This window comes from Octodon degus, unplaced genomic scaffold (assembly GCF_000260255.1).
Source record: "Octodon degus isolate 3935 unplaced genomic scaffold, OctDeg1.0 scaffold00092, whole genome shotgun sequence".
Taxonomy (NCBI): domain Eukaryota; kingdom Metazoa; phylum Chordata; class Mammalia; order Rodentia; family Octodontidae; genus Octodon; species Octodon degus.
In genome coordinates, this window is record NW_004524668.1 from 3961599 (window position 1) to 3983164 (window position 21566).

General features: G+C 56.8%; 1 protein-coding gene across 12 annotated transcripts in view; it reads left to right on the forward strand.

Annotated features, from left to right (window-relative positions):
* The window catches only part of Hspg2 (heparan sulfate proteoglycan 2), a 99869-nt gene that overhangs the window by 42626 nt on the left and 35677 nt on the right, over positions 1 to 21566 (forward strand). For 5 of the 12 annotated variants that reach the window (XM_023722506.1, XM_023722509.1, XM_023722508.1 and 2 more), the window contains 32 exons: positions 2888 to 3019; positions 3120 to 3264; positions 3356 to 3507; positions 3591 to 3737; positions 5320 to 5483; positions 5677 to 5856; positions 5963 to 6159; positions 6266 to 6413; positions 6885 to 7012; positions 7356 to 7442; positions 7521 to 7579; positions 7737 to 7804; positions 8946 to 9086; positions 9185 to 9361; positions 9519 to 9698; positions 9799 to 9917; positions 10474 to 10585; positions 10700 to 10813; positions 10898 to 11025; positions 11313 to 11399; positions 11675 to 11724; positions 12298 to 12392; positions 12544 to 12684; positions 12999 to 13190; positions 14363 to 14401; positions 14846 to 14947; positions 15403 to 15606; positions 16120 to 16203; positions 18065 to 18157; positions 18421 to 18501; positions 18718 to 18948; positions 20610 to 20723. In XM_023722506.1, coding sequence (XP_023578274.1) covers positions 2888 to 3019; positions 3120 to 3264; positions 3356 to 3507; positions 3591 to 3737; positions 5320 to 5483; positions 5677 to 5856; positions 5963 to 6159; positions 6266 to 6413; positions 6885 to 7012; positions 7356 to 7442; positions 7521 to 7579; positions 7737 to 7804; positions 8946 to 9086; positions 9185 to 9361; positions 9519 to 9698; positions 9799 to 9917; positions 10474 to 10585; positions 10700 to 10813; positions 10898 to 11025; positions 11313 to 11399; positions 11675 to 11724; positions 12298 to 12392; positions 12544 to 12684; positions 12999 to 13190; positions 14363 to 14401; positions 14846 to 14947; positions 15403 to 15606; positions 16120 to 16203; positions 18065 to 18157; positions 18421 to 18501; positions 18718 to 18948; positions 20610 to 20723 — 4091 coding nt within the window. The remainder of the gene's footprint in view (positions 1 to 2887; positions 3020 to 3119; positions 3265 to 3355; positions 3508 to 3590; positions 3738 to 5319; positions 5484 to 5676; positions 5857 to 5962; positions 6160 to 6265; positions 6414 to 6884; positions 7013 to 7355; positions 7443 to 7520; positions 7580 to 7736; positions 7805 to 8945; positions 9087 to 9184; positions 9362 to 9518; positions 9699 to 9798; positions 9918 to 10473; positions 10586 to 10699; positions 10814 to 10897; positions 11026 to 11312; positions 11400 to 11674; positions 11725 to 12297; positions 12393 to 12543; positions 12685 to 12998; positions 13191 to 14362; positions 14402 to 14845; positions 14948 to 15402; positions 15607 to 16119; positions 16204 to 18064; positions 18158 to 18420; positions 18502 to 18717; positions 18949 to 20609; positions 20724 to 21566) is intronic. The other 7 variants (XM_023722512.1, XM_023722513.1, XM_023722516.1 and 4 more) reach the window with 3 other exon arrangements.

Below are 21566 nucleotides of genomic sequence, written 5' to 3' on the forward strand. Positions count from 1 at the left end.
TAATTTAGTATTATTATTATTATTTGTAGTACTGGGTATTGAACTCAGGACCCTGCACTTGCCAAGCAAGCACTTATTCTATTAAGCTATCTCCCTGGGCCCAAAATTCATTATTTATTTATTTTTGGCAGAACTGGGGATTGAACTCAGGCCCTTGTGCTTGCCAGGCAAGAGCTTATTCTACTGAGCCATCTCCCCAGCCCCCTGTCCCAAAATTTTAAAAAATGGCTGGGGATTTCTTTTTCCTACCAGATCAGTGGCAGAGGGCTTGCTAGTGTGTATGTGAATCCCTGGGCTCTATACCTAGCACTACAAGGAAATTAAAATAAAAGTCCATCTCTGACCAGAGCTATGAAGCCCCAGGCCCCAACCTGCAGGTGGCTGGGCTGTCCATGGTTTGTGCCTGAACTGCTTTGCTGAATTTTTGTAGCCATTGGTCTTTTCTTTGTTGCTGTGGGGAAGTGGGGCATGAAATAGATGCCTAAAAGAGCGTGATACGCTGGGTCTCCTGGATGCTGAGGTCCTGGTGTACAGATAAGTCAAAGCCCTGCCCTGTGGGCTGCGTAAGTCCACCTTGTGCTGTGGTGAGGATACCCACGCCTAGGTACTTGATAAGCTATAGAGGTTTGTTTGGCTGACAGCTCTGGAGGCTGGCCAGTCCAAGACCCAGGGACCATATCTACTGAGAGCCTTTTTGTTGCAACCTAGCATGGCAGAGGGATCAGATTTAATGAGGGGGAAAGCCAAAGCATCCTCTTTATCAAGACCCTGCTCCTGCCACATAAACACAGACCCCAGGGCAGAGTGCTGCCTCTCTATGCTGTTGCACTGGGAATCATTTCTAACATGCCAACATTCAAAATATAGCATGGAGCTAGAAGTTTTTCACCTAAAGCTAGTTCTAGCTCATTTGTTCCTTCATCTACCCAGGTCTTCAACTATCTTTTAGTCCATCTAATCATCCTTTCAAGCTTCCACTAACTCATTTGACCAACTGTCTATCCATCCATCTGTCCATCCATCATCCATCCTTTTCTACCTAACTCATCATCTAGCCATCTGGCCCAGTGTGTTGGCACATCCCTATAATCCCCACAGTTGGGAGACTGAGGTGGGAGAATCCTTGTGAGTTCAAGACAAGCGTGGGCTACGAAGTGAGCTCAAAGCCAGCCTGAACTGCACAGCAAGACACTATCTCAAAAAAGACAACAAACAAAAATCTAGCCATCCACTCATCCATAGAACATCCTTCCCGTCCATTCCACCATCCATCCTTCCATCTACTGCCCATCTCCCAGTTCCATCCATCCATCCATCCACCCACACAACATCCATCTATCTTGCCATCCAACCATCTATCCATTACAGACCCATTCATCTTGTCACTGTCTTGGGCAGTATTGATATCACGACAGTTGAATAGGTGAGGGAGGCTGGAGGGCCAGAGACACACCAGGTGGTACCTTGTGTGTCCTGCCTTGGGAAGTGAAGCCTGTGCTTGTCACTCTGAGGTCAAAGATTGTCCTCAAGCCATATCCCTGTGGCCCAGTGTTGTCTATCTGGTGTGCATCAGAATTTTCTGCTGTCAGCCTGCCTGGCTTTTCCTATCTTCCTCTACCTTTCCTGCCCTGCAGCAGTTGCTGGGTAGGGTAGCACTGGCAGGCTTTAAGCTCACTGGGAACACCAGCCCCTTTTGGAGAGAGGAAATCATGAAGGGTTTGGGCAGAAGAGGCCCTCTCAGAAGCCTCTGCCGGGGAAAAGCTAAGGAAGGCCACGGGCTTATTGACAGAGCCCAGAATGGAGAGGAAGTGAAGCTGAGTGGCCTTGGGGGCCCTTCAGAGGCTTGGATCTGAGTGTGTCACAGATGGCAGCCCCCTTGCTCCTGTCTGGATGCATGACTTCCACTCCTGCACTGTGCCTTCCTGGCCCTCTCTGTCTCCCATGCTTTGTCTCTTTGTGGACAAACATGCGTCACCATTTACTAAAGATGTTCAGTGGGATCCAGGCCTGTGGCAAGCAGCCCCAGTCGATGGGTGGCTGCTCCAGGTCAGTCACCTGCTCCAGAGCATGGAGGCTCCAAGAAGGCCCCGCCATACCAGGTCTCTCACAAGGCTTGTCCAGTATGGAGCACAGTACGGGTTACCCATGGCTGGAGACACCAACTCCTCTGGCTATGCCTCGACAGGGCTCTTGTCCATTCAGCATAGTGCTTCTCTGACTCTGAAGGTGGCTGATGATGTGAGCGGCTGTGTTTTAGTCTGTTTCTCATTTCTATAATGGAATACCCAAAACAGGACAACTGCGTAAAGAAAGGGGGTGTATTTAGCTCACAGTTTAGAGGCTGAACACCTGAACAGCATAGTGCAGGCTCTACTGAGACTGTCCCTTGGCTGAGCAATCTCATGGCAAATGGCAGTGAGGGGAAGAAGAGAAATCAGGGAAGAGTAGGATTCATCGTCACTCCTGAGGACACACTCCTGGGACCTTAGGACCTCCCACTAGGCCTCATCTCCTGAGGTTCCTACTCCTTCCACATCACCAGAGTGGGACCAGACTTCTACCACATGAGCCTTTAGGGACACACAACCTCCAAGCCATGGCCACTAAGGGATGCTGTGACATGGCTGTGACCTATCAAGTTTTGGGGGGATGAAGAGGGAGTAAGTTGTAGAGTTCAGGTAAGGTGAGGAGCTGTTCCACAGCAGACTGGTGGCTGTGCTGTGTGGTGTGACAGTGGCAGCTGTTAGGTGGGTGAGATGAGGCTGACCCTGGGGCTCCTGAAGAAGGGATCGGGTGGGAGGGCTGTTTCTGGGAGCCAGTAGAGGTTGGGGTGGACTTCCTTGAGGACAGTGCCCCTGTGCCCATACCACCCGGCTCTGTCCCTCAGCCACCAAGCGCCCTGAGGAAGTGTGCGCGCCCACACAGTTCCGGTGCGTCTCCAGCAACACGTGCATCCCGGCCAGCTTCCACTGCGATGAGGAGACCGACTGTCCTGACCGCAGCGACGAGTTTGGCTGCAGTGAGCAGGGAGCTAGGGGCAGATGGGCCTGTCCCCTTGGGGCCCTCTTCCCCCCCCCCCAGGCCCTCAGAAACCCTCATTCCTGCTTCTATCTCCTCAGTGCCTCCCCAGGTGGTGACTCCTCCCCAGGAGACCATCCAGGCCTCCCGGGGCCAGACAGTGACCCTCACCTGTGTGGCCACTGGTGTCCCCACCCCCATCATCAACTGGAGACTTAACTGGGGCCACATTCCTTCTCATCCCAGGTATAGCTCTGGACCAGCGGGGGGTACTGTGAGGCCCGGCAAAGCCTCGGCAAACAGCCCAGGAGTGACCCTCTTTCTCTGTGCCCATCAGGGTGACCATGACCAGTGAGGGTGGCCGTGGCACGCTGACCATCCGTGATGTGAAAGAGTCAGACCAGGGTGCCTACACATGCGAAGCCATGAACTCCCGAGGCATGGTGTTTGGCATCCCTGACGGAGTCCTGGAGCTTGTTCCGCAGCGAGGTATGGGGCCAGCCTACGGACACCATCTCAGGTGGATCCAGGCCCCTGTCGGCCTGACACAGCCTTCCTCTGCTGCCCTGCAGGCCCCTGCCCTGATGGGCACTTCTACTTGGAGCACAGCGCCTCATGCCTGTCCTGCTTCTGCTTTGGTGTCACCAACGTGTGCCAGAGCAGCCACCGCTTCTGGGACCAGATCCGACTACGTTTTGACCAGCCTGGTGATTTCAAGGGTGCGTTGGGGCCGGGAGCCATGGGAGCTCAGGGGACACCAGGCTCCTGCCCACTCAGAGAGGACAGCATGTGCCACCTAGACTGCGGCCAGGGTGGTAGGGACACAGGGTTGCCAGAGAAATACAGAGCCCCAAAAGAAGAACATTTCAAGGGAAACCAAACACTTTTAGGTGAAGCCAGATACTGCAAGCTCAGCACTGTTTCAGTTTCCAGATGGGAACCCCAAGGTTCTGGGAGGTGAGGGGCACCTGGGGGTGACAGATTGCAGGCAGAATGGAACCTGGAGCTATTTGATTGGGATCTGGGTGGTCAGGCTGGGTGAGGTTCCAGGCAGATGGGTCGCCTGCATGTGGATGGTGAGCAGGAAGGAGGGCCTAGAGGTGGCCCCACCATTTGTGTAGCCCCAAATGTATGGTCATTTCCAGATTAGCGGTGGCCAAGGGGAGACACTTTCAGCAGGCAAATGTAGACCCAGCATTTGGAATGAACCTTTTAAGAATCAAAACTGTTCCTCGCTTTGGAGGTAGTGAGCTGCCCTTGTGGCATGTAATCACAGGCCACGGTGGCTGGTCCCTTGGTAATGCAGTCATTCAGGGCCTCAGCTACAGTAGATACCTCATAAGCATTCCTGGGAGTACTGCGGGGGAAGCGCAGGTTTGCAGATTTCTGTCATCACAGAGGGTTCCATAGGATGATGCTGCCAGAGACTGGGGCTGCTGTCCAGGGAGGGCCCATGTCAGGTGACGGTGTGTGTGTGTGTGTGTGTGTGTGTGTGTGTGTGTGTATGGCTGGGACAGAGGACCCGTCGTAACAACAGCAGTGAGAAGGGCTAGCCACTTGTCAAGCTCTTTCTTGGCAGCGTCCTCTATTTTAATCATTGCAAATCAATTTGCTCATTTTATCTCCCTGACAACAAATGAGGTGAGCCATGATCAATACCATTTTATAGATAGGGCAACTGAGGCTCGTGCATCTCCAGCAGAGTGTAGCCAGGACTGGGGCTCCGGGTCTTGAGCCCTCTAAAGCTCTCTGCTGCCCCCACTGGGTTGTTCTGAGCCTGACAGTCCAGGGAGCTCAGCAAGCAAAAGGCTCTCAGAAGTCCTATGGGGAGAATCTCCCTGACCTTTCTTTGACCTTGCAGTTCCCAAATGGGCCCCAACGTTGTGCAGCATTGGCTTCCCTGGGGCTGATTTGGGAAGTAATGCTCCACAACTTCAAGGAGAGAGGAAGACCAGGAGAGCTGAGGGCAGTGACGCACACCCCGAATCCTGGCTACTCAGGAAGCCAGGGCAGGAGAACCATCAAGTAGTCAGCCTGAGCAACTTAGTGAAATCCTATCTCAGATTAAAACAGGCTGAGGATATAGTTCAGCAGTAGAGCATCAGGCACCTGCCTGCACACACCAGGTTGATTCCTCAGTACTAAAGAAGAGAAAGAACAGGAGGAGGAAAACGCTGGACTTCACTTTGGAAGAAAGACCACAGTTTTCTCTAAGTCAGACTTCCGGCAGAGCTGTTCCGCCCTTCCGGGCTCTGGCCTCAGGTGGCCACTCTGTCCTCACAGCTCCTCTGCCCCCCACAGGCGTGAATGTAACCTCAGCAGCGCAGCCTGGCATGCAGCCCCTCGCCTCCACCCAGCTGCAGGTGGACACCACCCTGCAGGAGTTCCAGCTGGTCGACCTGTCACGACGCTTTCTCACCCATGACTCTTTCTGGGCTCTGCCTGAACAGTTTCTGGGCAATAAGGTGAGGGCCAGCTCGTCTGAACTGAACCCTCCTCCATGCCCTGACCCACCTGGGCCCCTTGCCCCTGACCCTGAGCTCAGGAAGGCACAGTGAAGGGGGAGCTGTCGGACTGCACATAGCTGCTTATGGAGGGTATAGGGGGTGCCACTTATGCTCGCAGTTGCCCTGCCCTAATCCACCCCTTCTTGGCCAGGTGGACTCATACGGTGGCTCCTTGCGCTACAAGGTGCGTTATGAGCTAGCACGAGGCCCACTGGAGCCTGTGGAGCGGCCAGATGTGGTCCTGGTGGGGGCTGGGCACCGACTGCTCTCCAGAGGCCACACAGCCACCCACCCCGGGGCTCTGAACCAGCGCCAGGTCCAGCTCTCGGAGGTTGGTGCCATTTGAACTCAGAGGCCACCCAGGTGGGGGCAGCAGCTGGGTGGGGGCACGCAGCGGGGGTGGCACTGACACGTGACCACCTCCTCGCCCACCCCAGGAACACTGGGTACACGAGTCCGGCCGGCCTGTGCAGAGGGCCGAGATGCTGCAGGTGCTGCAGAGCCTGGAGGCGGTGCTCATCCAAACGGTGTATAATGCCAAGATGGCCAGCGTGGGGCTGAGCGACGTCACCATGGACACCACAGTCACCCACGCCACCAGCCACGGCCGCGCCCACAGCGTGGAGGAGTGCAGGTGCCTGGCCCAGCAGGGCTGCAGATCACAGGGACCCTGACAAGCGTAGGAGAAAAACATCAGGGCCTCAGTTCCTGCAGCCACTCTCTCGGTCCTGTCCCTGCAGATGTCCCATTGGCTATTCCGGCCTGTCCTGTGAGAACTGTGCTGCCCACTTCACCCGGGTGCCCGGCGGGCCCTACCTGGGTACCTGCTCTGGCTGCAACTGTAATGGCCACTCCAGCTCCTGCGACCCTGTGTATGGCCACTGCCTGGTGAGTACTGCCAGCTGGCACTAAGACACCAGACGGGCATGGTGCGAGACACCCTTATGCCGACAAGATTAACACAAGCCTCCAGAATGACTGTCATGGCTGACATAAAAGCTACCATGACCTTGCGCTGGATTAACAAAGACACAGTATCCAGACACGGGAGGTCTTCCACCCACTCTGTTCTTAATGCCGGAGGCGCTCTATGAAGCACGGTCCTTATGAAACATCCCTAAGGGGTAAGAGCGCAGACATCATTTCTTACAAATAGTGATGAGAACAGGGATTGTGGAGCTCAACAGGGCAGGACTGTTATCTCCAAATCCCTGGACAGCTGCCAGAAGTAAAGAAATGGAATTCAAGGCCAGAACAGGCCCGTAGTGTGGGTTGGAAGGCACCCCAAAGCGCACCCCCCAGCCTGTCTGGCTAAGTTCTCCCCACAGACCTGAGCTGCTCTCTTTGCTTTCCTCCTAGAATTGCGAGCACAACACAGAAGGACCACAGTGCAACAAGTGCAAAGCTGGCTTCTTCGGGGATGCCACGAAGCCCACGCCCACTGCCTGCCGGCCCTGCCCGTGCCCCTACATCGACCCCTCCCGCAGGTCAGACCCGGCTCAGGCTGTGGGAGGGAGGCAGAGTGCTGGATCTGAATCCTGCCCTCAACACTGCGTGTTCTTGTTTGCCATGAGTTCTCCAGCCTCTGTTCCCCTTCCCATGTAATCACCCAGTTGTTATGGGCTGCAGTTGCTAGGAGACTGCAGATCAGGGTCAGGTGGGCAGCAAGGCAGGGTCACACCTGCCAGCATGCTGTGGCCAAGTGGACAGCCAGCCAGGGTCACACCTGCCAGCATGCTGCAGCCAAATGGACAGCAGTCATTTCTGGGGTAGGCGTGTCAGGCCTGGTCCCCAGCCCTGCCCTATGCCCTGCCCATTTGGCACCCACAGATTCTCAGACACTTGCTTCTTGGACACGGACGGCCAAGCCACGTGTGACGCATGTGCTCCTGGTTACTCAGGTCGCCGTTGTGACAGGTGAGAGAGCCAGAGGACTGTGTGCAGGGCTGTACTTGGGAGTCAAGGGAGGGCTGCTGATGCCTCTGTCTCCCCCAGGTGTGCCCCCGGATATGAGGGTAACCCTATCCAGCCCAGTGGGAAGTGCAGACCCACCAGTGAGTATCCAGGCCTCTCACCAGGCCTCCCCCAACCCTTCCTGGAGCCTGGCCTAAACCTGAAGAACCACCTCCCTCTGCGTGTCTGTCCTGGCTCTGTCTGTCTTGTGTCTGTCCCCCCTCACCTGCCCTGCTGACATCCACCTTGTGTCCCCAGCCCAGGCGATCGTGCGCTGCGATGAACGAGGCAGTGCGGGGTCCGCTGGAGAGGCCTGCCTCTGTAAGGTACGTCCCAGGCGAGGCAGGCAGAGAGGCCAGGTCTTCTCCTGGGCCAGGTGTGGTGTCGCACTCCTATAATCCCAGCACTGGGAGACTGAGGCAGGAAGATCGGAATTTTGAGCCCTGCCTGGGCATCTTAGTGAGAAGTTGTCTTAAAATTAAAAATAAGAAATACCTGAGGATGTAGTGCAGCGTGAAGAGCCTAGGTTCCATTCCAGTACTGGGGGGTGGGGGGGTGGAGGAGAAGCAGTGGCTTGCCCCTGGGCAGGAGCACCAGTGAGGAAGTCAGGTGACCTGAGTCGAGAGCTCACCGTGTGTGCAGCTGCTCGGCTTCACCTCACTTTACTGCCCTCATCTGGACACCGGATCAGCATCCCCACGCATGGGCTCAGAAATGGGGTGCTACTCGCATTCAGGGTAAGGAAAGCCGCATCCATGGAGAAAGGACAGACCACTTTTGGAGTCAGCACTCCTGACTAGACAGGCTGGCTGAGTGGCCTTGTGCAGGTCCCTTCATACCCCTGAACCTCAGTACCCCTCACCCCAGGGATGGTGATAGCTACGTGGTGCCTAGGGGAACAGAGGGAGGTGATGACTGTGGAGAATCTAGCGCAGTACACGAAGCCCTCCATAAATTGCAGTGGGAACTACTTCAACCAAGTTGCTTTATTTCAAATCTAACCTCATTTGTGAGCTTCCTGGCAACCAAAGAGAAAAGGGAAAATAGCTACACAGCCACACATGAACTGGAAATCATTGTTCAGATGGTGGTGGTGCCTTGTACAAGAATCTTCCCAAGCCAGGTTTGGTGACTCACTCCTGTAATCCCAGCACTCGGGAGGTTGAGGCAGGAGGAGTGGTGCAAGCTTGAGACCAGCCTGGGATACAAAGGGAGCTCAAAGCCAGCCTGTACTGCATACTGGGACCTTGTGTCAAAAAGACAAAAAAAAAAAAAAAAAAAAAAAAAAGCGCTTGCCTGGCAAGCACAAGAGCCTGAGTTCAATCCCCAGTTCCGCACAAAAAAAAAAAAAAAAAGAATCCTTCCAGTGGCTTCTGCATCCCATCAAGTCAGTGGGTGGGTTCAGCTGGTGGCTCCAGGCAGCCCCTATAGCGGGCTATCCTGCAGCTCCCTGGTCTCTGCCTGCAGAACAATGTGGTAGGCCGCTTGTGCAATGAGTGTGCTGAAGGCACCTTCCACCTAAGCACCCGCAACCCCGATGGCTGCCTCAAGTGCTTCTGCATGGGTGTCAGTCGCGAGTGCACCAGCTCGTCCTGGAGCCGCGCCCAGGTACCCTTGTGGGGCAGGTGGAGTGCAGGAAGGGGTGGCCTGGCCCAGGGCTGGATGGGATGCAGATCAGTCCCACCTGGCCTCTGCCCCCTGCCCAGGTACTCGGGGCCTCGGAGGAGCTGACACAGTTCAGCCTGACCAACGCTGCGGGCACCCACACCACCAGTGAGGGCATCTCCTCATCCTCATCTGGGGAGCTGGTCTTCTCCTCCTTCCACAACCTCCTAGCCGGACCTTACTTCTGGAACCTCCCTGCACGCTTCCGGGGCGACAAGGTGGGCAGTGGCTGGGCAAAGGCGAGCAACTGTGGGCGTTGGGAGCAGCATAAGCAGAGGTGGGGAGCAGTGTCGGGCACCATGGAGAATTGTAGGATCCCTGCAAGGATGTAACATCAAGGGGGGTGACCAAGCACCTGTCTGTCCCATGCCCTAGGTGACCTCCTATGGTGGGGAGCTGCGCTTCGTGGTGACCCAGAGGCCCCAGCCCAGCTCTGCACCCCTACACGGACAGCCGCTGGTGGTGCTGCAGGGCAACGGCATCACACTGGAGCACCATACGTCCCGGGAGCCTGCCCCTGGGCAGCCCAGCACCTTCACTGTGCCCTTCCGGGAGGTGAGCCCTCCCTCAGAGGTGTGGGTGGGCACTGCCCTGCTCCTCTTCCACACTTGGCCCAGATGTTGGGGCTTACACTCATGTGCCCTCTCCTTGGCAGCAAGCCTGGCAACGGCCGGACGGGCAGCCAGCCACGCGGGAGCACATGCTGATGGCGCTGGCAGGCATTGATGCCCTCCTGATCCGAGCATCCCACACCCAGCGGCCTGCGGAGAGCAGGTCTGGGTCCAGATGGGAGGACAGAAGAGGGCACAGGGAGGGGACCCTCGTCTTAGCTGAACTGAGGTGCAACCAGGCTGCCAGCCCTGCCGTATCCAGTCTGGGTGGCCCCTTTGTGCCTCATTTTCCCCATCGTTTAAGAGATTGCTCTGAGGTCTCTCCCCTTCTCCCCTTAAGCTGGTCTCAGCTCAGGACTCTGAGAAGCAGAGCCTGAGGCTGGGGATAGTGTGTATGTGATTCCCAGGGGGAACCGTTGTGGCCTCAGGTCAAGTTTGGTCTCAGCTTCTTTCCCGCTGGGCTCTGGAGAGTAAACAGCCCTGTGGCATCCTCTTATGGGGAGGTGGAGGGGATCTCATCCTGTGCTCATGTACCTGGTCGGGGCTCTGGAGAAAGTCTCAAGTGTAAGCCCTTAGCCCCAGCCCATGTGCCTGCTCTGGTGACCCTGACCAGGCATCTAGACAGGGTCCCACAGCATAGTGACAGGGCCATTGGAAGGACAGAGGGTGGCTGGCAGAGTGAGCACACACTTATTCAGACTGTGTGCTGTCATGCTCAGGGTCTCCGACATCAGCATGGACGTGGCTGTGCCTGAGGTCACCGGCCAGGACCCTGCACTGGAAGTGGAACAGTGCACCTGCCCAGCTGGGTACCGGGGCCCATCCTGCCAGGTGAGCCCGGGCACCACCACCAGCCCGCCCCTCCCCCATGCTCTCTGGCTGTCCCATTTTGGTTCCTGCCTCCCTGGCACCTCGAAGCCCAGCACGCTCATCTCCCATTCCTAGGACTGTGACACGGGCTATACACGCATGCCCAGTGGCCTCTACCTGGGCACCTGTGAACGCTGCAGCTGCCACGGCCACTCAGAGGCCTGTGAGCCCGAGACAGGTGCTTGCCAGGTGAGTCCCACCTCCCACCTGTCTACCTGAGGTGTCTGTGTCCTCCAGGGGCCCAGCCCTAACCACACTCTGCTCCTCACCCAGGGGTGCCAGCACCATACGGTGGGCCCTCGGTGCGAGCAGTGCCAGCCAGGATACTACGGGGATGCCCAGCGTGGGACACCTCAGGACTGCCAGCCATGCCCATGCCATGGAGCCCCAGCTGCCAACCAGTACATCTAGGCCCTGTCCTTCTTTGGGGTGTCTACCACCCCTCCCCATGTTCGCCCTGCCTGACCCTGTTGACAGGCAGTGATTAAATTCTGGGTGTGGTGTCCTCAGTGTGGCACCTGGAGGAGGAAACACTTGCTCTCAGCACCTCGGCCCACCCTCCCTCCCCCCAGCCCCTGTGCATGAGAGGTCCAGGCAATGTGCAGGGAATGCAGCCCAGGCCTCCTCTTCCCCTGGTCCTGAGGGAGGGTCTGCTGTCTTCCTGACTAGACCTTTGGCCTCCATCCAGGGCTGCCCACACCTGCTTTCTGGACACAGACGGCCACCCCACATGTGACTCATGTTCTCCAGGCCACAGCGGGCGTCACTGTGAGAGGTGAGACGTGTGCAGAGAAAAGATGAGCAGGACAGGCTGCCTTGAGGCCACAGGCAGACCGGCCCTCCCCCAAAGCCTGGCACTGGAAACCCTTAGACCCACCCGGCTGAGTCCTCCACAGCTCCCTGTGCCTGCCGAAGGTCCTCAGCCCGAGGCCCGATCGAGCCAGCTTGCCCAGCGCGTGATCTCGTGCACACCTCTGCTCTTCACCCCTTCTCCGTGACAGGCCTGGGCTCTGCACAGGCTCCGCAGGGTTTGGCTTTTTCTCTTTGCAGGTGTGCCCCCGGTTACTATGGCAACCCCAGCCTGGGCCAGCCTTGCCAGAGTGAGTAAGCTTTAGGGACAAGGAGGTCACCAGCATTAGGCTTCCCAGGTTCCTGCAGTAGAGCGAGGGCCTCTCTTCCCTGATGACCTACAACAGGTGGCTTTACCTTTCTGACCTATATCTGTGGGGATCCCTGGCCACCCTCCCCTACTCCAAAGCTTTTTTTTTTTTTTTTTTTTTTTTTTCTTTATTTAGGACAGGGTCTACAGGGTCTCACTATGTAGATTGGACTCATAGTGATTCTCCTGTTTTCAGCCTCCCATGTGCTGGGATTACAGGTGTGCACCACCATGCCCAGGCTCGACATCTCAGCGTGCCCTGGGGTAGGGCTGGGCTGGCAGGGCACTCTGGGGATAGAACCCCAACCGCTGCGCTCTGCCTAAGCAGGTGCTTTAGTCCGCTGAGTTATCAGGCCGGCTCTTCCAAAGCTTTGTGGGAGTGCAAATCACTGCCTCAGAAACACACAGCAGCCCTCTACACCCGTCTCCTTGCAGAGTTGCATACTTGGACGGCAGTGGGAATTGGGATGCTTGGGTATTTGGGGCTCTTAATTATAGCTTCCCTCCACCTCAGGAGACAGCCAGGTGCCAGATGGGACAGGCTGTAGCTGTGACCCCCAAGGCAGCATCAGCAGCCAGTGTGATGCCACTGGCCAGTGCCAGTGCAAGGTCAGTCCAAAGCCCTGTTGTCTTTGAGGCCTGGCTCTGGCCACATCAGATGTGGAGGTGGGGCGGGGCTGCTCTAGCTGCTGGCCTCGTGGTCCATGGAAGTGTGGGAGCCCCCAGCCCCCTGCATACACCTGCCGTCTGCCCACCACAGGTCCAGGTGGAAGGCCCCACTTGCAGCCGCTGCCGGCCCCACCACTTCTACCTGAGCATCAGCAACCCTGAGGGCTGCCTACCCTGCTTCTGTATGGGTGTCACACAGCAGTGCGCCAGCTCCTCCTATACTCGGCACCTGGTAAGAGCCAGGGAAGTCTGAGGCCTGGGTCCAACTGGGTCCCAGTTCCCTCTGGGGGTCCCTTTGTCCCATTTCTCCCATCTTTGCATGGAGCCCAGGGACCTAACCCCTTTCCAAGGCCCCCAAGCCCCATCATTTCTCATCTCAGTGTGAGCCCAGTACCTCCCTGTCCTTACCCTGGTGTCCCCCATGGTCATCTCATCCCCAGCCCTGATCTCAGAAAGCCCCCGTTCCCTGCCCTGATGCCCTCCCGTGCCCTGGCCCCCTAAGGCGCCCCAGCTGTAGACTGACTCTGCTTCTCTTTGTGCTGCTAGATCTTCACCCGCTTCGCCCCTGGGGACTTCCAAGGCTTTGCCCTGGTGAACCCACAGCGCAATAGCCGCCTGGCAGGAGACTTCACCGTGGAGCCTGTGCCCGATGGCACCCAGCTGTCTTTTGGCAACTTTGCCCAACTTGGCCACGAGTCCTTCTACTGGCAGCTGCCAGAGCCATACCAGGGAGACAAGGTGGGACCCGTGGCAGGGCTGCAGACCTCCCAGAGTGGCAGCTGGGAGCTGGGCCCCTCTGGGCCCCGCGGCAGGTGACGATGCAAACAGGTGCTCACCTCGGGGCAGTCTCCGCAGGCAGCCATCTGTCCCGTAGCTGCCATGTCATGGTTCAGCACGCACCTTTGGGTTCCATGAAACATGGACCTGAATCTCTGGATCCTCTGATAGCTTCTGCTCCAGGGAAGGGCCTGGGGGAGTTGGAGGAATCTCCAGGCACATGATAGGAGTTCAGATGGTAATGATTCTGAGTTTTTGTGCAACTTCCAAAAACTGAGTCCTGAGCCAGCCCCCCAAAACACAAGGACAGATGAGACGCCGTCACTTTCTTTCATTCAAAATCCACTGGTGAGCCGGGTATGGTGGCACACGCCTGTAATCCCAGCACTCAGGGGGCTGAGACAGGAAGATCTATGTCAGTTTAAGGCCAGCCTGGACAAGAGAGTGAGACCCTTTCTCAAAAACACCAACAGCAACCAAACATAACCACTGGTCTACACTGCAAGCTCTAAGCTTGGGATTGGGCGTAGCTGTTCTCACAGGTTGTGTCTCCTGAGCTCTTACTATGCCAGGCATTATTCTGAGTACTTTTAGTGTCAAAAGCCACAACTGTCTGGGTCAGATACTCTTGCTCTCCTACTTAATGACTGAGGAAACTAAGGCAAGACAGACTCAAGCAGACATTACCTAAAGCCCCACAGCTAGTGGGTGGTGCTGGCAGGATTCAGACCCAGACCAGAGCCTGTGGAGCGTATCTCTTTTGCTCTGAGACATGGTCTGGTGGGGTGGTGGTGCTGAGGATGGTACTATGGGGGGCAAGGTCTAAGGGGGCTCGGGGGCAGCCTGCCCATGTGTGCTCCTCAAGTAGTCACAGCCACCCTAAGGTACTCAGGGGAAGTGGGACTTGGCACAGCAGTCTGCTGCTGACAGAGACCAGTGCCCAGGGACCCTCAGGCTAAGTCTCTGAGGCTGCCTGGTCCCCGTTCCTTGGACAGCCAGGTCCCCCAACCCTGTTGCAGAGCTGACTACCTTGTGGCCTCTTCTTGGGCTCCCTCTCTTCTGCCTCTCTGTCACCCTCTCCCTCCACTCTTAAACCTTTCTCTTCTCTCCTGGCCCTTCCCCATGCCCCACAGGTGGAGGCATACTTGGCGCGGATGCGCCGGGCCCACCAGGTATGCTTTGCTGTGAGGGGGTGACGTTGGTGTGCTGCAGGCATGCTGTGTACTTACATGCCTCACCCCTGTGTGGGGAGATGCCCAGCGCCCTGGACAGTGCGGGTCTGTGTGAGCCCAGAGCTGCCACCAGGAGAGGCAGTTGCTCCCCCCAACTCCCTGCCCGTGGTCTGGTCCTAAGCCAGCTGTCTGTAGTCAGGGGTGACCAAGTTGGCAGAGAAACTAACCAGATGCTAATCTGCATGGCTGTTCCTGGCCCCCAGTTTGTTCTGGAACTGCCCCCCAGGCAACCTGGAGTAGCCCCCATGTGCACACAAGGCCTAGGTAACCCTGTGTGGCAGCCCCAAGAGGGTCCACCCTGTCCATGGGGAGAGAGCCCTGCCCATGGCTCCAGCTCTGTGTCCTCGGGAGAGCTAAGCTGGCTTGTGACCTCCACCCTGTCAGAACCGCACAACACTCTCAGAGGAGCAGTGGCGGGCAGCTGTGAGTGCTGGGAGGATCCTGGGGCGCCCAGAGGGCAGGGGACGTGCACAGCGGGCATCACAGGTAACCAAGAGCTTGGCCAGGGCAGGCTGTGTCTGGGACCCAGGGAACCCAGCTGGCCCTTTGGGACCATTTTCCTCTATGCTGCTCCAGACCCAGCCAGTGCCCAGTCTGCCCCATGGTTCCACAAGTGGCTTGCGCTGGTGCCAGGCCCTTGTGGAGAGGGAAGCCCAAAGAGCAGCCTCCGGAGCCCCACTGTGGCTGGGCACCCTCTGGAGGCCTCGCCCCAGTGGGCCTGGCCCATAGTCAGCCGATCCATCCCTGGACACCCACCGGGCTTGTGAGGACCAAATGGGCAGAGAGCAGGGGGCAGAGTAGGGGGCGTTGACACTGGTGTGTGGAGAGTGCAGAAGTGGGAGGCTATGGGGCTGGCATAGGCAGAGGGAGGGCAGAGCCCCATAGGCACATTTCTGTCCCTTTCTGCTCTTTTCCTCTGCCCTTTCTCTCTGGTCCCCCAGGTGGATGAGGCTCAGAGGCGGATGGATGCTGAGATCTGGCAGCTCCTCTCCAGCTTTGCTGCCCACCCCCAACCCAATAGTCGGGTTGTCCCTCCCCGCCCCCAGCCTGCAGCTGCTCTTCAAGCAGCTCCTCCCTCCTCCTCCTCCTCCTCCTCCTCCTCCTCTTCCTCCTCTGCTCTTCTGTCTTCCCCAGCAGGCTCTCAGGTATGTGCTCAGGCACCCACCCGGGGACCCGCATCCACCTAAGGACTCCCACCTACCATGCTTTCTAGACTGAAGGCATTTTGGGCAATTTCTCATGCTGCCTGGCCTTTTCTTTACTATACCAAGGATCCATTTAAAGGAAAATGGAACCTATACCAAGGCGATCCTACACCAAAGTGATCCTATACATAACTATTCCCTAGTTATGGTAGTTATACTTTTTTAATACATGTGCAAAGAACCATAGATTTTAGAACATTTCCCAGTGTACCACACATCTCTCGGGGTCCATAAGAGGGAAACACCAGGCATGGGGAGATCCAGGCCCAGACCACACCCAGAGAGAACAGCCAGGTCCAGGTCTGCAGGGAAAGCCAGCTGCCCAGAGAGTGGGTTGGGGGCCTGAGTGATGGGCAGGGCTGGGTCCTGTGCCTGTGCCCCAATGCTGGCCCCCCTGTGGCATCACTGTTCCCTGTCCTGCCCCTGCTCTTACCACCTAACCTTCTGTCCTAGTTCTCTCTGTCCTATGAAGGCTTCTCTCTGCTTCCTGGAAGCCTCTATTATTGGCAGCTGCCGCGAGCCTTCCTGGGGGACAAGGTAACGAGGAGTTGGGCTTGTGACAAATGGGTAGACCGAGGCCCATAGCAGGAAGGGGCTTCCTTGAGGCCCCAAGTGCAGGTCCCGCTGCAGCTAAGTACTGAGGAGGTAGTTTCTGTGTGCCGTGTCGGGTGCAGGCAGATGAGCAGGTTCCGGAGTTTCCTGTCACTGCGGTCAGCATGGTCCCAGTTGGTGTTGGTGTTCTCATCTTTGGCATGGGCCTTGGTGTTAGTTAATATCGTGTGGATACTGATTCCTCAAATGGTGCAGAAGCACCTCTTGAGAGTATGAAGCGAGTTGACGAGATTCAGGGCACAGGAAGATGTCAGGCGAGGGGGAGTAAGTGGGGTGTCGGCAGTGGGGCAAAGTCGCCCACATTGAATGTGTTTTCAGCGCTGTGCTGCGTCGTGTGTGTTCTGAGTTGCACAATGCCCATGATTCTCTTAAAAGTATCATTTTCACTCCTCTTACCATATAAGGAAAGTAGGGCTCAGAAACATAACTCATTAGCAGGGCATTGTGGTGCATACCTCTTATCCCAAGGATCAGGAGGCTGAGGCAGGAGGATTGTTGCAAGTTCGAGACCAGCCTGGGTTACAAAGTGAGCTCAAGGCCAGCCTGAACTGCATAGCAAGACCCTGCCTCAAAAAGACAAAAAAAAGAAGAGAAAGAAACATAACTCACTTGTCCAGGATGCCACTCCGACAGCTGAATTTAAGACCGGGTCTGTCAGACTGCAGTCTTCCCCCGTGATTACTGCGCCGTACCCACGCCTGCAGCTTGCTGGAAAGTTGGCCCCGTATCTGGCTGTGAACTTGCTGGCATCCAAGCAAACAGGAAAACAGTTATTTGGCTCTTGCTCGGCAACAGCCTGAGCTCCTTACCTCGCCCTAAGCTTGTGGAGAATGGCACCATGGCCTGTGTTGCCCAGGGCCTGGCATGTACCTAGCAGGCATTTGAGAAACACCAACTAACTGAGGAAGCACACACACGAACTAGTGGGGCAGGGACTGAGGTAGTGGGCTACTGAGCTGATGTCTGCCCTGGTGGCCACGGGGAGAAAGGGAAGCTCAGTGGAGCACAGCTGGGGCCTCAGCTGCCCATGTGAAAGCCCCTGAAACACCCACAAGGACTCTGCCCATCCTATGTGAAGACCCAAGTCCATCTAGTCTTTCTGCAACAAAGAATCCACTGGCTCATGTACCTGCAGCTCCAAGGATGTCCGCCATGAGGCCTAGCTGGACCCAGGCCTCCTCGGGCTCTGTCTCCATTTGTGTCTGCAGCTTCTCCTCTAACTGGAGCAGGAGTTTCTCTGTCCCAGGAGAGAGAGAAGTGCCAGGCTCCCTCGATCATCCCTGACCGGGGGAGGTCAGCAGTGGGCTGTGCAGATTGCCAAGGCCTGTAGGAGAAAGGCCATGGCCCCGAAACCATGTGGGCTACATGTAGAGGAAGAACTATTCATTGGGGAGAACCTGATATCATTTCCAGAAAGAGGGAAGTGGATTCTGGGCAGACCAAACGCACCTTCCCCACTGGCCAGTTAATCAGCGTCTTCACAGCCCCCGCCTATGACTGACAACAGTTGCCTGTGGTCACGCCTTCTGTTGCTTGTGAGAAATACCTGTAAATCAAAAGGCACTGGAAGCTTGTTGGCTGAGAGTGTACGGTGGTGGAGAATAGAAAAGAGGCTGCTCAGCATGATATGTAATGCTAGGAGGAATGCAGAGGTAGCTTGTTTCCCAGGTGACCACAGGCCTCCAGGGACAAGGTTGTGGTCCAGATGCTAGGGACCTTCAGTGCAGTCAGACCCACTCTCCCAGGAGGCTGGGCAGCGTGTGTGACAGGAGCTATCTCCCTGCAGGTGGCGGCATATGGTGGGAAGCTGCGGTACACCCTCTCCTACACAGCAGGGCCCCAAGGCAGCCCGCTGTCTGACCCTGATGTCCAGATCATGGTGAGCACTTGGATTCCTGGCAGGCGGAAGTGGGGGAGAGGAGCCATGCACTGTCCCAGTGTCGCTCACTAAGCTGGTCCATGCCCCTCAGCAGCAGCCCACTGCTGGGCACAGGGGCAGTGCGCAGGTGCCATTCTCCTCAGGGCACAGGAGCCTGGGAGAGCAGCGGTGGAGGGGCCTAGTGTGGGAGAGTCTGGGACTGGGGGTCCCTTCTCTCTAAGAGCCCCTCACCTCCCCTTCTGATCCCACCTTCATCTCTCCAGGGCAACAACATCATGCTGGTGGCCTCCCAGCCGGCACCACAGGGCCCCGAGAGGAAGAGTTATGAGATCGTCTTCCGAGAGGTAGGAGAGCTCCCTGTCCACATGCTATGTGTGCCCCGCTGCTCTGCCTGTTGTGGAGCCCAGCTGCGGAGCCGCTGCACTGCCCCTCCCACCCATCCTCTGCTTCCTGCCACCGTCCCCTCCCCCTGGATCAGGTCTCAAAGGCCGAGGGGTGGGGACTGCAGGAGTAGGTACAAAGCCTTCACCTTCACCCACATTCACCATTTTCCCTCTTAGGAGTTCTGGCGCCGGCCAGATGGGCAGCCGGCCACCCGCGAGCACCTGCTGATGGCACTGGCTGACCTGGATGAGCTCCTGATCCGGGCCACATTCTCCTCAGTGCCGCTGGCAGCCAGTATCAGTGCCGTGAGCCTGGAGGTGGCACAGCCAGGGCCCTCAGATGGACCCCGGGCCCTGGAGGTGGAGGAGTGTCGCTGTCCTCCTGGCTACATGGGCTTGTCCTGCCAGGTGAGTATGGGGCCCCCCGTGCCAGCATGCTAACCAGTGGCTGTGGCCATGGCCTGTGATTGCTGTCCTGGTCAAATGATGCCTTGCCCTTCCTATCAAGAGTTACGGGGCCGGGGAGATGGCTCAGTGGAATAAGCGCTTCCCTGGCAAGTGCAAGGGTCTGAGTTCAATCCCCGGTTCCGCAAAAAAAAAAAAAAAAAAAAAGAGTTACCCTTCCCAGCAGCCCCAAGATATGAATTGTCCCATTTATGGACAAAAGAAGGGCACAGAGGGATGAGTGACTTACCCAAGGACACACAGCAAACATGTGACAGAAACTATTTTGGACTCAGGTCTGATGGGCTCCAAAGCCTTGGTGTCCCAACCACTAGGCAGTACTGCCACAAGCCCTGGGGCACACTCAGAGGTTAGGACCCAGCTCGTGCCCTCAGGGTACCCTCCAGGACAGGAAGGCCCACACAGGAGCACAGGGGGCTCCAGACAAAGCTGAGCAAGGACAAGTGTCTGAGAGGGGTGGGGAGACTGTGAATCGGAGGGAAAATAAGCAGAAGCCCAAGAGGAGCATGCAGGAAGCCGGCCTACGATGCAGCAAGGTCACCCCCAGAAGCCAGTGAGGGCCCCTCTGCCAAGGAAAGGCCAAGCTTGCAAAGGGGTGCCGAAGTCAGAGCTGGACCCGGGATGGGGTGGCTAGGAAAGAGATGGGGGTCTGGTGTCCTGTGCAGAGTGGGGGCTGTGGGGTGGGCAGGGGACCCCACTTGGATAGAACCCAAGAGCCTCTGCAGACTTTGGCCAGAGCAGGGAGCTCTAAAAAAGCTGGAGTCTGCCTAGCCAGGTGCCCACTTAATGTTTGATGAATGAATATTGAGGCACAGCAGGGAGCCATGGAAGGAGGCAGGGCTGCAGTGCCAAGTGGTAGGCATCAGGAAGGGCAGTGTTGACACATCTAGGGCCTCCACTCGGAGGCTTCCACAGTAGAAAACCCATATCTCTGTGCTTTTCTCTCTTTGTACCTTTTCAGGGGCCCCAAGAATTTTCTTTTTCTTTCTTTGGTGGAACTGGGGATTGAACTCAGGCCTTTGTGCTTGCCAGGCAAGCACTTATTCTACTGAGCTATCTCCCCGGCCCCCATGAATTTTCAAGTCCAGAGAATTTCATGTTCCTCCAAGTGACCAAGTCTGCTGTGTCTTGGCAGCGGTATACACGGTCTGCAGCCAGGCGGATGGGAGTGATAAGCGTCCCTTGGAAACGTGGGGCAGGTGTGGGGGAGGTGAGGTGGCTCAAGCCTTCACAGAAGGGAAAGTGAGGAATTGTTCCCTAACCCACAATTACTCATCTCCCATATCGCAAGACATCTGGGTGTGGCTCATGCTGCCTCTAATGAGTGTACACCCAGCGACAAGGATCTTGGGGCTCCAGCTCCCCATCTCAGCCTCCCAACCTGCTACCCCATGGAGAGATAAAGCTTTTCAGTAACTTCCAGTGACAGAATCTGAGAGTGGCAAGGACACTACTGTTCCCTGCTGGCTGGCCGGGGAGACCAGGGTGAAAGATGGGCCCCCTGTGTCCCCCTCCAGGAGCCAGTAGGAGCCTTGAGGCTACAGGGGGCATGAGGGAGAGGTCAGGGTTTGCTGCCTGGAGGCTGAGCTTGCTCTGTCCCCCAGGACTGTGCCTCAGGCTACACACGCACCGGGAGCGGGCTCTACCTCGGCCACTGTGAACTGTGTGAGTGTAACGGCCACTCCGACCTGTGCCACCCAGAGACGGGGTCCTGCTCAGTGAGTGCTCTGACCTGGGAGGGTTGGGGTGGGGTCTGGGGCTGCCTGTGGGCCGGGGAGGGCCTTTGGAGGGGCAGAGTGGCAGGGGTCAGCAGGCCAGGTCGGCCAGAGCTGCAGAAGACCGTCCTGTGTAGAGGGGCTCTGGTTCTCGGCGTTGCTTATCCAAGCTGGTACCTGTTCTCTGGAGAAGAGTCAGGTAACAGAGATGAGCAAAAAGGAAAATTAAGCCAGCTGTGGTGGCGCACGCCTGTGATCCCGGCGCTCGGGAGGCTGAGGTAGGAGGATTGCTGAGGGTCTGGGCCCAGCCCGGGCTACAGGGTGAGCTCAAGGCCAGCCTGAACTGCAGAGTGAGACCATGTCTCAAAAAGACACACAAAGGAAAATTAAAATCCCCTGCCATCCCGTCTCTGGGAGGAGTCACTGCCCCCATCCCTGCCAGGTGAGCCGCAAGGACGTGGAAAGGTGCCAGAGTGGACAGCTTGCTTGTCCCTTTGCTGAGCTAATACGCGCTTTTCTGTGAGGTACTGGGGGTCGAACCCAAGGCCATGTGCCTAGAAGACAAGTGCTTTCCCCTGAGCTACACTCCTGCCCTATTTTAATTTAATTTTATTTTATGACAAAGCCTAGCTAAGTTGCCCAGGCTGGCTTCAGATTTTCAATCTTACTCAGCCTTCAAAGGAGCTAGGATTACAGGTGTGTACTGCTACCCTGGGCTGTTGGCAGGGAAAATATACGTTTCACTTTACAAATCAGCATCGGATCTTGTTTGTTGACCTTTCTTTTTTTTTTACCTACAACTTCCTCAGCACCCTTTCTTCCCTCCCCTCCCCTCCCCTCCCCTCC